The sequence below is a fragment of the Canis lupus genome, chromosome 35 (genome assembly GCF_003254725.2).
Source record: "Canis lupus dingo isolate Sandy chromosome 35, ASM325472v2, whole genome shotgun sequence".
Classification (NCBI taxonomy): domain Eukaryota; kingdom Metazoa; phylum Chordata; class Mammalia; order Carnivora; family Canidae; genus Canis; species Canis lupus.
The window spans coordinates 26,666,937-26,682,281 of NC_064277.1; the positions used below are offsets into that span (position 1 = coordinate 26,666,937).

The 15,345-nt window shown below is 48.4% G+C and overlaps 1 protein-coding gene and 1 pseudogene across 1 annotated transcript; one reads left to right on the forward strand and one right to left on the reverse strand.

Annotated features, from left to right (window-relative positions):
- Window positions 1-3,331: 3,331 nt before the first annotated feature.
- LOC112674451 (olfactory receptor 2H1-like) lies at window positions 3,332-6,404 on the reverse strand (annotated as a pseudogene).
- Window positions 6,405-7,492: 1,088 nt separating this feature from the next.
- Window positions 7,493-15,098, forward strand: UBD (ubiquitin D). Its single transcript, XM_025470955.3, is given in 8 exon segments — window positions 7,493-7,645; window positions 9,093-9,363; window positions 10,865-11,008; window positions 11,525-11,573; window positions 12,791-12,847; window positions 14,121-14,382; window positions 14,385-14,435; window positions 14,438-15,098. Coding segments are annotated over 4 exon segments (603 nt in total). The 5' UTR covers window positions 7,493-7,645; window positions 9,093-9,363; window positions 10,865-11,008; window positions 11,525-11,573; window positions 12,791-12,820; the 3' UTR covers window positions 14,701-15,098.
- Window positions 15,099-15,345: the final 247 nt, after the last annotated feature.

The window sequence follows — 15,345 nt, forward strand, 5'->3', positions numbered from 1 at the left end:
TGTGACACCCCCCGCAGCAGGCAGAGTGCCCCATCCATGTGTGTGGAGAAGGGTAGAGGCTTCTGGTCAGTTTCCTCTACCCATCTCAAGTTCTCCAGCAAGACCATGTAGAATCACTAATGACTCACTGACAAGCAAAAGAGAGGTTCACAAGAGAAAGATGCATACACTTGGGAAACCAGGGATGAGTGACCCAAGGGGCGGGTTATAGGGCGGCTTACCATTGTAGATCAAACAAAGGGAAAGGGGCTTGGGCTTCTACATAGTTGAGGAGTGAGGTCAGGGGAGGTGTGGTACATGAGGGTTGCAGAGTAAGCTTGGTTATGCAGAATTCAGTCAATGACTTTACCATTGACAGAAGGTATGAGGAGTCTTGGAGTTCAGGGAGGATGGCACCTTCACAGATGTGCATTTCCTCCTGCATGGCTGGACCTCAGTGGTCTTGGCTTAAAATAATCCATACGCCAAAGATGCCTATTTTGGTGGCGTCCTCTGGTCCCCTCCAGGGGTGAGTAATTCTGCACAGACAAAACAGGAAGCCTGACTCCACCAGGGGCGGGAGGGTACAGGGGAGCTGGGCCCTGTGCATTCACATCTACTGATGCAGTGAACCCCGCAGAAGGGAACTGATGACCATTACTGAAGAGGCAGCTGAAACGCTGAGGTTTCCCAGTGCCATCCCTTATTATTTATTTATTTATTTGTTTATTTAAATTGGAGTTCAATTTGCCTACATATAGCATATCACCCAGTGCTCATCCCATCAATTGCCCACTTCAGTGCCCATCACACAGTCACCCCAACCCCCACCCACCTCCCTTTCTACTATCCATTGTTCGTTTCCCAGTTAGAAGTCTCTCATGTTCTATCATCCTCACTGATAGTTTAACTCATTTTCCCTCCTTTCCCCTTATTCTCTCTAACTATTTTTTATATCCCCTAAATGAATGAGACTATATAACATTTGTCCTTCTCCAATTGACTTATTTCACTCCACATAATACCCTCCAGTTCCATCCACGTTGAAGCAAATGGTGGGTATTTGTCATTTCTAATGGCTGAGTAATATTCCATTGTATACATAGACCACATCTTCTTTATCCATTCATCTTTCGATGGACATCAAGGCTCATTCCACAGTTTGGCTATTGTGGACATTGCTGCTATAAACATTGGGGTGCAGGTGTTCCCGCATTTCACTGCATCTGTATCTTTGGGGTAAATGCCCAGCAGTGCAATTGCTGGGTCATAGGGCAGATCTATTTTTAACTCTTTGAGGAACCTCCACACAGTTTTCTTTTTTTATTATTGGAGTTCAATTTGCCAACATATAGCATAACACCCAGTGCTCATCCCATCAAGTGCCCCCCTCGGTGCCCATCACCCAGTCACCCCACCCCCCACCCACCTCCCTTTCTACCACCACTTGTTCATTTCCCAGAGTTAGGAGTCTTTCATGTTCTGTCTCCCTTTCTGATATTTCCCACTCATTTTTTCTCCTTTCCCCTTTATTCCCTGTCACTATTTTTTATATTTTTCAAATGAATGAGACCATATAATGTTTGTCTTTCTCTGATTGACTTATTTCACTCAGCTAATACCCTTCAGTTCCAGCCATGTCGGAACAAATGGTGGGTATTTGTCGTTTCTAATGGCTGAGTAATATTCCATTGTATACATATGTCACATTTTCTTTCTTTTTTTTGTCACATTTTCTTTATCCATTCATCTTTCAATGGACACCAAGGCTCCTTCCACAGTTTAGCTATTGTGGACATTGCTGCTAGAAACATCGGGGTGCAGGTGGCCCAGTGTTTCACTGCATCTGTATCTTTGGGGTAAATCCCCAGCAGTGCAATTGCTGGGTCGTAGGGCAGGTCTATTTTTAACTCTTTGAGGAACCTCCACACAGTTTTCCAGAGTGGCTGTACCAGTTCACATTTCCACCAACAGAGCAATAGAGTTCCCCTTTCTCCACATCCTCTCCAACATTTGTTTCCTGCCATGTTAATTTTCCCCATTCTCACTGGTGTGAGGTGGTATCTCATTGTGGTTTTGATTTGTATTTCCCTGATGGCGAGTGATGCGGAGCATTTCCTCATGTGCTTGTTGGCCATGTCTATGTCTTCCTCTGTGAGATTTCTGTTCATGTCTTTTGCCCATTTCATGATTCAATGCCATCCCTTAAATGCTTCCAACTCAAGTGCTATACTAGGTGGGTAGGTAAGTGCCCATCCTCATGGGACCTAAATCTCACAGGCTTCAAGCATTTGTAAGAGACCCTTTTTCAGCATTATCCAATTCAGTAGCTGACTTGCATCCCTAACATCTCTGCCTTCCTCCTTAATCAGAGCTTCCCATCATTATACACAAGGCAGCTTAGCTCTTTACACACGGTAATTCGGCAAATATTTCATATTAACTGCTCCCACTGTAATGGCTCCAGCCTCCAGGGGGAATCCTCTGGTTCCCACACACCCAAGCACTCATACACTTGGTGTGACCTCTTGATTGTTTTATGAACAGGAGCCATAGATCTGGGAGGCCCGCAGGGCAGGTATTCAGCCCCACCACTCCTGGTGGCAGCAGCCCTAACAGGAGGAAGAGAGGGAGGGCGGGAGGGGACCTTATGGGGACTTGATGGAGCAGATGGATACCAGTCTCCTGTTCCAGCAGGAGGGAGGGAGCTTTATCATCCCCCACCCCCAGAGCAGCTCCGGCAGTGAGAAGCCGGCAGACTTCCGATTCCCCATCTACTGCGATGCATGAATACTTCATAACAGCCTTCTTCTCTCACCCCTTTGTCCATAAAAGAAAAGTAGGCCTCTCATGTGCTCCCTGGACTTGCCCACCATTTTGCTGCACTGTGTGGGTCCCAGATTGCAATTCTTTTTTATTCCTGAGTAAACCTACTTGTGCTGGTAAAATAACTGGCAGTTCTTACTTTTAAGGCTAACATCCTCAAACTCAGTTTCTTAAGCTGAAACAATGTCTCTGACCATCCCTCTCTTCCCTGGACACTTTGAAGATTATAATTAAGTTTATGATAGATTTTCACCTGAAAGAGAAAATGAGTGAAAATATCAGTGAGGGTGACAAAACATAAGAGACACCTAACTCTGGGAAATGAACAAGGGGTAGTGGAAGGGAAGTGGGGGGGGGTTGGGGTGCCTGGGTAATGGGCAATGAGGGGGCACTTGGAGGGATGAGCACTAGGTGTTATGCTATATGTTGGCAAATTGAACTCCAATAAAAATTTTTTTCAAAAAAGATTTTCACCTGAAGCTTCTGGTAGTTAACCTCACACATAGAATTAATACAGAACAAGATGGTAGTTCTAATGCCTGTGTTAAGCCATTTATTCCACAAATCATACTCCTTCATGTAATTCTTCACTGCATCCCCCCACCAGGACTTCTGTGTGTATGGGGCTGAGGGGCAGGTGGAGGTTTCCAGTGAAAGAAAGGGCAGAGGTGGTCATGAGAAAAAGAAATCATGTAAGTGACTTGAAAGCTGGGATTAGGGTTAGCATGATGTGTAGGGATCAGATGAGGGTATTAGCATGAGATGGGGGATCTACAGTAAAATCAGGACATAGTCTGAGGCTGAGGAGATACTGACATTACACACATGGATGAGTGGAAAGATTGGGGTGAACACAGAGTCAATGTGCTGTTGTGAGCAGATGCAGGGACGATGCTCAGCCAAAGCCATTTGTGTTGGGACTGGAATAAAAGTAGGATTTTCCTTTCTCATATTTCATCAACACGTATCAGAGAGAATTTGGTGTTGTCATTGCCATCAAAAAGCTGAGAGACAGCATCTGTGTGGTCAGGAGCCTTAAAATGCTTTACACCATGCTTCAGAGAGATTCATTCATTCATTCATAGAATTAATTTGGTGCCAGTTTTTGGCAGTTTTTGGTTCTTGCCTCCTGGGAGACTGAAATATAGTGGAGGATCAAAGCCAGGAGCACAGCCAGGAGCTAGAAGAAGACTTCTTCCAAGCAGTTGCTGTTTCTTGATCACGTGGGATTCTTTGGATGAAGTCTGATTCCCAGGAAGGACACCTTCACATGGACACTTGGATTCCATGTGTATTCCATGTGTATTTCTAGATTGGGATGATTCACTCACAGTTTACTGAGAGGCTGAGACTTCTGACCTGGACAGCAGAAGCACATGTTGAATCAGAAGACAGGGTGAGAGCACAGACCCCGAGGCAGCCTCCCGGGGACAAATCACTGACTCCAAGCTGCTGCTTCAACTTGGGTCTTACCTGGTGCATTGGGAAAGTGAGGATCTGCTCCCTGGTGACAGGGATCCAATGAGTCCACATGTGGTAAGCTCGTTCCATGGTCCCTGGAATGTCCTATGCCAGGCACGAACACTCGCTGACGACAGTGTCCTCATTTCCATCTCTCCTGAGTGGAGAGTGGGACTGATGATGACCTCCAAGGGTCCTTAGGTCCCAGCCCTGAAGCCAGGTGCAGTGCCACCATTCGCTGGCAGAGACTGCCAGAGCCCACCTGCTGGAGGCGCCCCTGGCTCTAAGGTTGACCTGGGGCTCCTGGGTGTGCAGAAGGGGTGCCCACACGAGGTGACCCCTGGACGATTGGGGGGAGGAGGGGCCAAAGTGACCAGTGGAGACTGGGGATGGTGGGGGTGGGGCTGAGGTGACCCTGTAGATGATAGGGAAGGAGTAGACAGGCAGAGAGGTCCCCGTGAATGCCAGGGAAGGAATGGAGGGTCCTAGGTGACCAGTGGATGCCGCTGGAAGGAATGGAGGTGTAAAGGAGACCCTGTGCACAATATGGGAAGGAATGGAAAGGCCGAGGTGATCCCTGGACACCGAGGGAGAAAATGGAGAGGCTGAGATGACCTGTGGGTTGGGGGTAGGGAGAAACACCTCACCTATATCTGAGGTGACCAGTGCAGTCACTGAAATGCACTGAAATGCAGTCACATTTCACTGTGGTGCAGTGAAATGCAGGTCCCAAAGTCACCCATAGGGATCCGGCAGACAGCGGAGATATAGTGGCACACAGGTGTCCTCTGATGTAGGAGGAGAGAAATGCAGGTGCCCAGGTGACCCTCACCTCTTTCTCCCTTGGCTCCTCTGTCCCCAAGCTAAAGAGCTGGGACACATGAAGACCATAAGAGAGCAGGCATGGCTTGGATCTTCGGTCTAAATTGTATTTCTTGGGCTGGTTTCAGAGCTGGCCTGACCTCAGCTGCCCTCCTGCTGTCCTTTGTGAGGATGAATGGATGGACAATGCAAAATATAAGTAAGTGGAAAAGCTGGGCAGAGAAGCAAATGATGTGGCGGGCATCAAAATGTCATAACCATGTTATGACAGATGGTTTAGGCACATCATGGTGGAGGCAAAGACCATTAAAGACAAAATCGAGCATAGAGGAAGTAAAACGATTTGTAGACTGCTTCACATGGAGGTGTGTGTCCCTCCTCAGCCCATTTCCAGGCTCTGCTGTGCAAGTAGGGCACACACAGAAATGCACATGTACACACACACAGCTGTCGTCCATGGGTGTGGGGGGATGAGTGAGGGCACAGGTGTGGGGAGCTCCTCTGACAGGATTCTGAGGACCACTGCTGGACTGGAAAGCACACAGAGCGGGCTCAGCTCTCCCTTGTATCCCTGTCCTTCCCCAGCAACCTTCTGACAGCCCTCTTTACCTCCTTGGTTTTCAGGGTGTAAATGAGGGTTCAGTTCTGCAGTGCCCACAGCACAGAACAGACAGAAGAACTATGCCCCTTTCTGGGCATAGGCATTCTGGGGCTGGAGGTAGACAGCGACGGCTGATCTGTAGAAAAGGGTGACCACCGCGAGAGGGGAGAAGCAGGTCCCAAATGCTTTTCTCCACTGATTGAGTTAATCCTCAGTACTGCCCGGGCAATGGCACAGTAAGAGACCAGGATGAGGCTGGCGGACACAAACAGGATGAGGATGCTGGTGACAGCCATCTGGATCTCGTTGTAGGTGGTGTGCCCACCAGACAGTCTGATTAGAGCTGGGACCTCACACATGAAATCATCCCCCTGCCGGTGTGGACAGAAGGGCAGGTAGAGAGTGGGTGGCAACTGGACCACTGACTCCAGAAGACCGATGGCCCAGGCCATGGACCCCAGCTGCCAGACAACAGGCAGGGGTGGATGATGGTAATATAGCGGAGGGGCTGGCAGATGGCCATGTGGAGGTCAAAGGCTATCACAGTTAGGAGGATGCACTCTGTGGTTCCTAGGAACAGAAAGATGAAGAGCAGAGCAGAGCAGCCAAGGAAGCTGGTGGTCTTTGGGCTGCAGAGGTTGACCAGCAGCTGGGGGATAGAGCTTGTGGTAAAGCAGAGGTCCAAGAAGGACAGGTTGGAGAGGAAAAAGTACATCAGAGAGTGGGACCTGGGGTCCCGCACGGACAGCAGGATGATGAGGGTGGTACCCACAAGTCAGGAGGTAGGAAATGACAACCACAAAGAGGATTCTCTCTAGCTCTGGGTGTTCTGAGAAGTCCAGAAGGAGGAAGCCCCCAGGGGAGCTCTGATTGCTCTTGATGGTAACTTTTGGAGACTTTGTGAGAGAGGATTATGCCATTGGCAGTTGGGACCAGCCATGATGGCATTACACCATGGAAATTGGTCAGTCCTTCAAGCAGGGTCTGTGTCTCCCCCAAAAAAGCTGGTTGCCAAACAGTTACCAGTTCATCTCTGGTTGCCCACAGAGCTGCTCTGGGTGCCCTCTCCCTCTGATATAAAGAATCTGAAGCAGAGAAAGATGACATCTGTTGCCTTGGACAATACAATCAGTGAGCATGAGAGCTGATATTTGAACCTTGGTGGGCTGGCTGCAGAGGCTATATGCCAACCTCAGCCCACCATGTCCCTGCAGGGAAGGTGAGGCCCGAGAGGTCAGAGGCCTCTCCATGAGAATAGCCTTTGCCCTCAGGCTGGGGAGATGGTAAGCTGTCTCAGGGGCATGGAAGGATTGCATGACACCTGTCCCATGGAGAGAAAGATCTCATTAATTCTATTAAGACCCAGGGGTCCCACAGTCCACTGATGATTAGTCCCTGACTATTGTAGAGGGGCAGGGGAATATCTAAAGGAAGCATGCCAGCGTTCGCTATCACTGTGTAGGTAAGGAGCTCACCTCCACTTCTTTCCATCAGTAGGAAGAGCCAGCAGGTCTCCTCCTTAGCCCTTCAGAGATTGCCCCAGGCTTCTAGATATTCCTCTTAAGCCTCTGATCCAACCATTTAGGATCCCACTTTTTAAAGTTCTCAATTTCCTTCTGTTCCATCGACTTCTCTCTGAGTGGGACCTGACTGCAGCAACACAGAATACAACACCCTAGGGCTGGAAGAGCCCATAGGACATTTGGTCTAATCCTCACACAACATAGCTTAGGTGTTACCATGCCATCCTCCATTGTGGTCATGAGGTTCACACTAATCCATGGCAACCTGGCCCTGGTCCAAGTCACAATGGCTCTGCGAGGTCCATGGGCCTACTCAGGAGTCATTTTTACAGTACCTGACTGTGTCATTGGAATGCGTACACTTGGTGGTTGGCAGAATCTCCACATTGGTTCTCAGGCTTGTGGAGTAAGTGATACGGTGGGAGGAGGCCAGGTAGGAGCCCTGAATCTCTACCCCATTCCCCACAAAGACAGGAAGTCCAGAGTAATATCAATACAGAGGAAATGGTAGAGATTTATGCCACTCTAAAGGATGCAGGAGATGGTTGTTCCTATCATGTCCCCTTCATTCACCACTCTGGTCACTACAACACCAGGCAGATCTTGGAGCATGACAGTGGGCCACCACAAACTCAACCAAGTAGCAGCCCCAACAGCAGCTTTCATGTCTGAGTAACATGGTTTGGGGTCCGTTAGGTGGCTCTTGGCCAATGGCAACATGTTTTTTTTCAAATACTATCAGGATGGAGGTTGGGGGCAGTTTGCATCTACATGGCGTGTATACAACTATACATTTAGGACTCTGGCATCATAATAGGGTCCAAAGGGACATGGACAGTATGTGCCCATAATACACACAGAAAAGCCTTGATTTGTCCTATTTTTTGATTTCTGAATGTGTATATTTGTACCATACCTGATTTTAAGCTGCCAGTGTGACTTTACCAAAAATGCAGATTTGGAGTGATGTTCACGGTAACACATCCCCATGCAGTATGTTGTAGTATTTTCTTTCTTTTTTTTTTTTAGTATTTTCTTTTTATCACAGACACAGTAGATGTCTATAAGCATAGAAAATAATAACATATAGCTTTTCCCATTAGCGGCCTGAGGTGATCTCTGAAAATGGTTCACTAGTCCCTTGACCCAGAAAACCCTACAAAATCACGCCAATCAAGAGGTTCACTTTATGAACACACATGAAACTGCCCAGGCCATGAAGACCATGCATATCTGAAAGCCAGCCCAGTACCTGAGGCGTGTCACTGCAGAAACAATGTGTGCCACTCCGTGGCTACCACGGCGGAGGCTGGGAGGTGTGCCCAGGCAAAACAGTGGGGCTGCACGCAGGCAATGAAAGTGGGTAAATGACACCTGTGAGCAACAATATGGTGACTATGCCAGCCTGGTGGCCCAAAAAGAGTGATGAAACTTTACTGCACATGCTTAAAAATGCAGAGGGTAATGCTGAGCTGAAGGGTTTAGATGTAGATTCTCTGGTCACTGAGCACATCCAGGTGAACAAAGCCCCCACAATATGGCCCAGAACTTACCAGGTTCATGGTTGGATTCACCCACATGTGAGTTCTCCCTGCTGTACTGAGATGATCCCTACTGAGAAAGAGCAGATTGTTCTTAAACCAAAAGTCTAGGTTGCACAGAAGAGAAAGATATCCCAGAAGAAACCGAAGAAATAAGAACTTATGGCCTGAGAGTAAATTCTACATAAAATAAATGCAAATAAAAGTAAAAAAATCATAAGAGATAGTAAAGTAACAAGGAAGTGATCAGTTTTAAATATTTATTATCTCTGCTTTTAATATAAATTACTATAAGTTTATGTTAACTTATTTTTAATAATGGCTGTCTTTTAACAACAGGTTTGCAAAATGCCTGAAAATCTACGTCAGCTCTCATGAGACTATATGAGGCAGCTCCAGCATCCTCTGGACATGGCCTTCTGGACCTTCCAGAAATCATCACATTGTTCCATCATGTTGATGACATCTTGTTAATCAAGCAGGATGAGATAGGATTGGTGAGACAAATGTGCTCCAGAGGGTGGGAGATGAACCCTATGAAGATTCAAGGCCCTCCACATCACTGATGTTTCTAGAGGGCCCGTGGTCTGGTTCATGCCAGGACATCCAGGTAAAGTAAAGGACAAATTATCACTTGTTATAAATCTTGAGGAATAAAGACAGTGTCATTGTGACATAAGGACAGACACATAGATCAATGGAACATAATGGAAAATCCAGAAATACGTGTAAGTATTTCCAAATTGTCCTTTGAGAGTGGATGAATTTTTTTTTCCAATCATCAATAAGGGAAAAGTCACAGTAGTTTTTTGAGTGACTTTGGTTCACATTTCTGAAGCAATTTTCTAGATGTCACAGCAGTTTTAGAAACTCTTTCCTGAGCACCATGAAGGAAACTTGTCTCCTTCAGGGAGGTCTCAGCTCCAGGAGAGCTTCGGGGAGGGGGGGCAGTGATCAGCCCAAGGCTGCCCATCAGCTAGGGAGACTCCAGTAAGGCTTCAGGGGGGCAGTGACCATCCCAAGATGGCCCCTCAGCAAAGCAGCCACATTGGGAGGTATGTGTGTATCTGGGACATTTGTGTTATGACCTGGTGAGATCTGCATGACTTTTTACCTCGGCTGGTTCCCTGAATTTGTCAAAGGGCAAACAGAAAACATTTATTGTGACACAGAAGAAAAGAAAGTCTGATTGGCAGTGTGTGAAGAAGTGGGGAGGAGGTCAGGTCCTGGGATGACATCCGAAATGTGGTCAGAAAGAAGGCATAAGGACTGCCCTTGGCCTGCCTTGGCATGGATGGGAATGACCCAGAGGAAGGGAGGAGGGGGAAGAGAGGGAGTGAGGTCCCGGACTCAGATTCCTTGAAAGGACAGTGTTTATCGGAATCCAGATCCTGTCTGGATAGGGAACCCCCAGGATCAGGTTTTCCTGGGAACATCCCCTGCTGGCCCTGAAGTGTCCCAGTGCTGGAAATCCCTACCCACTGAGGCCAGTGTGACAGTGGACTGGGGCTGCTGCCCTCCACCCCCAGGCTGTGCCTAGTGGGCTCACAGGCTCTCTGCTGGCCACTGCCCAGCACCCAGGGATGCTCCTGCCCACGTATGGAGATGGAGCTCTCCTGCTCCTTCGTCACAGGCTCCATGCAAGTTCTGCTGTCTTTTGTCTCTCCTCCTCATCTGATGTGCACCCTTCCTGTAATGCCAGGGTGAGCACGTCCGGCACACCCCCTTTCCCTTCCACTGGGAGAGGATTAGTAGGAGGACAAGCAAGCAGAGGTTTGCATTTGAAGACCTGCTCACCAGCTTTGGCTAACGTGAGTGTGGGTGTGACCACAGCTGGCTTCTAAGTGGGGATACTGATATTTACCTCATGAGAAGCCTAGAGCACTCAAGGTTACATTTACCAATATCTTGTGCAGTTCCCAAAATACAATAAGTACTCATTAAGTGTTATTTTCCATTTTTGGTTATTCACTTACTTATACAGTTATTTGTTTAGTTCATTCATGCATTTGGTAGATATTAAGCAGACAGCAGACCCAGGAAGTGCTGGAGACCCACGTAAATCACAACACAGTCCTTTAAAAAAAAAAAAAACAATTTATTTCTCACAGTCTGGAGGCTGAGAAGTCCAGATCAAGTGCCAGCAGATTCTGTGGCTGGTGAGGACCTGCTTCCTGGTTTACAGATGGTTGTCCTCTTGGATTCTCATACGACAGAAAGAAAGCTACCTAGCTCTCTGGCCTCTTCTTCCAAAGGTACCAATCCCATTCATGAGGACTCTACCCTCATGACCTAATCACCGTCCTGATGCCCGAGATTCCTATTGTTTAAGGGGGGTGAGAGACAAGTAAGCAGAGGATCTGTCTGGTGGAGAAACTTGCTCTGAGGAAGGGAGCTAGGGAAGGCTTCCTGGAGGAGGGGCTGCTTACATCTTGTACCCCTGTAAGTCCTTGACACAGTGGATAGACCTGGAAGGAGATGCATGCTCCCTGACCTGGCAACAGACAGCGGTATGTCAGGCACATGCGGGGAACTCTGAACTGAACCCGGAACTGTGCAGATCTGCAGCTCAAGTCTGGGCTGTGGGCTCCTGAGGAACGTCGTCCCCAGGCTCTCTCTGCAGGAGCTGAGGTTCCCTGCCTCCCTGAGAAAGGGGGCATCAGCCCCAAGATGGTGTAGATTGCCAAGGTGGGGACCTGCAGATGGGAAGGATGAAAAAGTGATTTAATGCCAAGCAGCGCTAGACACCCATGTTCTGCTTTACCTTCCAGAAATGAGGCAAAGGGCTAAGAAGGTCACAGATGTGGATGAAATACGGAGGTGAGGAGTCTGGGTCTGGAAGCGTCCCTGTCTCTTCTTTCTGCTGCAGCTTGCTCCCAGCCACCCTCAACCCAAGTACCCTGCTCGGTTACTGGTGATGCTTCAGAACCCGCAGATCCTATTGGATGCTGGGTGCAGGGCCACTGCTGAGATCCAAGACCACAGGGTGGTTCTTTCTTACTCACAGCGGGTGACGGGAGCCGCAAGAGGCCTGAAGGGACACGGACAGGGCCCACCACTTCCAAGTCCATCAGGCACTCTGCTTGCTGCACACCCATCTTGTGGGTTTGCAAAGTGTGTTCACCCCACAGAAGACATTTAAATGATAATTTCCCCAAGTTTACCCCTACGTAAGCAGAGCTCCAAATAGAAGACTGTGATTTATGTTAAGTTCTGTGAATTACTGGATTGGGTCTTGGATCACATGAGCCTATACGGGCACTTCTATAAACCCAAGTGCTCCAGGACTGAAAGTCCTGCAGGAACATGGGATCATTTGACATGTATCTGTGGTGAATGTACCGTAAATGGTCACTAAGAACAGAGCAAAAGAGATGATAACTTAGCATTTTAATGGGATTTTCACTGTGAAAAAATTGGGAGCACCTTTAATAAAATGCTCTCTTGAGAATGGGTTTTGCAGGTCTGTCCTGAGAGTTCGGGAGAGGGCACTAATTCCTTTGGAACGTGAGGAAGATCAGAGTAGTTGAGGAAACTCCCCAGGGCACACAGCCTGTGCCCTTCCTTTTTGTTGGGACCCAAACCTCCAGAGCCAGGGAGGAAGCAGCAGCATGGATATGTAGGAAGTGTCCACCCATCAAGGTGGGGAAACAGAGTCACCCGGGGTGAGAGCCAATGTGTACTGTCCTACAGGGAAGGGAGACTCAGCACTTGACTGTTGGCCTGGGATGGTCCCAAGTACTGGACTTGGTCTGCAGGTTCTGGAACAGGATAGGAAGAGCCCTAGAGAGCTCAGGACCCAGGGGCATAAGGTCCTTTGTAAAGAACATTTCATAAACAGGAGGGTGGATGGATTTGCTGATGGGGATGTCTTTGATCAGAAAGTATTCTTTGTTTACTGACTCTGCCCTAGCAAAAGTGAAAGAAAAAGCAAAAGTGAAAGAAAATTCATGAGATCATAGGAGAACAAAGGGCAGAGGCAGGGGCTTTCCAACCGAGCTTGTACATAGTGGACACAAGTCCCCTTCCTTCCTCAGCCTCCTGCTTCTGTTCCCTGCATCACACACATGGCATCCAGTACTTCCTGCCTCCATGTGAGTGGGGGCTTGAAGGTGGTGAGGGGGAGAGGGAAGCACCTGCCTGGGGTGAGGTGTAGTGTCAGGGTCTACAGGGGCTGGAGCCCTGGGGCAGGCTTGTGGGGGAACCTCCAGGGGGCAGGGGTGATGTCAGGGGTCCACGGGGGCTGGGGGGGCAGAGCGGCTGGGAAGGCACCTGAAGGGGACAGCATAGGCACTGATATCTACAGAAGGGGGAAGGAAGGTTCTGGGACTAGAAGCCTGTCATTGGGCTCCCCCTTGTCTTCTGTCAGACCTGACTGGCCACTGTTAGGGGACATGGTAGGATGTGGGAGTGAGCTTTGCCTTCAGAGGGCGGGCAGAACTTGAAACTATGGAAATATTGTCCAGAACCCTTTACCTTCTTCTGTTTAGGGGACCCCGGGCTTGTCACCTTCCTCCTCCCACAGGTTTACAAAACTCATTTACTGTCATTGTTAATAAGCTGATCCACGACCCTATAAGGAGTCTGTACCATGTGCCAAGGGCTGGAATCAGGGCCATGCTGGGCACAGAGGGGCCCATGTCCAGTGAGGAAAGGTCTGTGCTGTCCAGAGAGGGAAGTTCTGATGGAAGTGGCAGGGAGGGCCTCCCAGGCTCTCCTGGGAGAACGCAGCGGTCTGCTCACCCAGCGTCAGATTATGGAGGGAAGACTTCCCTCTGGCCCTGCCTTCTGGGAGTAGACCCTGCTCTGCCTACAGGAGGACATTGTGCTCGGCAGTAGGTGGATACCAAGACAAGGTACAGAGTCACGCTGCACACAGCATTGCCGTCACATGTGAGGGACATGGAGAAAGAAACCAGGAATGCAGCACCATCGTGTCCTGGCTGGGGCCTCCTTCTACCATAGTCGTGGAGGGCAGTGAGGAGTGTCCCACGCTGCCAAGTCTTGGGAATTCTCTTTGGGGGTTGTTTTTAGCAGCCCGTATATAACTTTGGATGCGTTATAGTCATGTTTAGTTTTCAACATTTGACAGACTTTATCTGGACAAGAGGCAGGCAAATAATGTGAGAAATCACCAATGACATTGGATGAATGAGAGGTAAGGCTATAAAGGAATAAGACTGATCTTCTTGTGTCACAAGCTTGAAATTCTGGGAGTGGAGGGCCAAAGAAGGGTGGGCCACATCTTGTAAGGAGCTGAGGGGCAGGCAGGCAGGAGGATGGGGCTGGCCAAGGGGGGACAGTGCTGTGACAGGTGGCGGGCACTCCAGGCACCTGATTCCAGGTCTTTTGTCCATGATTGCCCAGGTGACAGTCCATTCTGAGGAAGGCACATCAACGACCTTCACTGTTAATGAGAGGGACAGAGTGAAGAAGGTCAGTGAACATGTCTGGGCTAAGACCAAGGTTGCCGTGCAGTACCAGGTACTTCTGCTGGGCTCCAAGACTCTAAATCCCCAGAGGAAACTGTCATCTGGCATTGACAAGGAGATGACCATCCACCTCACTCTGAAGGTGGTGAAACCCAGTGATGAGGAGTTGCCCTTGGTTCTGGTGGAGTCAGATGATGAAGGGAGAGGCACCTCTTCCAGGTGCAAAAGTCCAGCTCATTGGCCCAGGTAAAATGATAATAGAGACTAAGACCGCTATAATGCCTAAGAAACAGATTGTGACTTGCAATGGCAAGAGGCTGGAAGATGGGAGGATCATGGCGGATTATGGCATCAGAAGGGGCAACGAACTCTTCTTGACAGCCTACCACATTGGGGGTGGGCCCGCCAGGGATGGCTCATGTAAGGAGCAGAAGAGCTTACTGCTAGCTCTTATTCCATCCTCATCCTGTGATGATTTCCCCAAAGGAACGAGGAAGATAAATAGCAAAGTTTAGGGGTGAAGTGGGGAGGGAGACCGCACAATACTTTCTAACTCCATGATTCTTTGATCTTACATAATTGACCAGGTGTATATTGTGTATATTACTAGAAATGGAAAATAACGTTTTAGGTATAGTAGAGATGGCATCAAAGCCAGCTTGCAATGTAATCCTTTCCTGGTTCCCTCTGATTAATAGAAAAATTCCTAGTTCTTCTGTCCAACAAGATAGTAAGTTTTACATTAGGATCCATGCTCCCCTAATTTCTGTTTCCACCAATATATTAATATCACTCAATATGTCGAACCAAATTGAATTTCTACTTACAGAGGACAATGAGATGATTTATCATGAGGTGAATTAATTCCTCTGATATGATTACAGTCTAATTAATAAAGAACTTAGAAATTCAATTGAACTACCTTCTCTGTCTTCATTTACAGCTGCTTGGTATGAAATGAAACCTGGCACTGGGTGCCATCTTATTCTCTATGCCCCACACGGAATTCAACTGTTTTTCTTTCTGGGGATGAGGATGGGCTTAGAAAGAGATTCTCCCTGGGGACCCAGAGATGTGTCTCCAGTGGGGGGTGCTTCTTGGGGAGGTGTGCTTCTGGACCAGTCTCTGTCTTGCCTGCATTGGGGTCGAGCAGGTCTTCC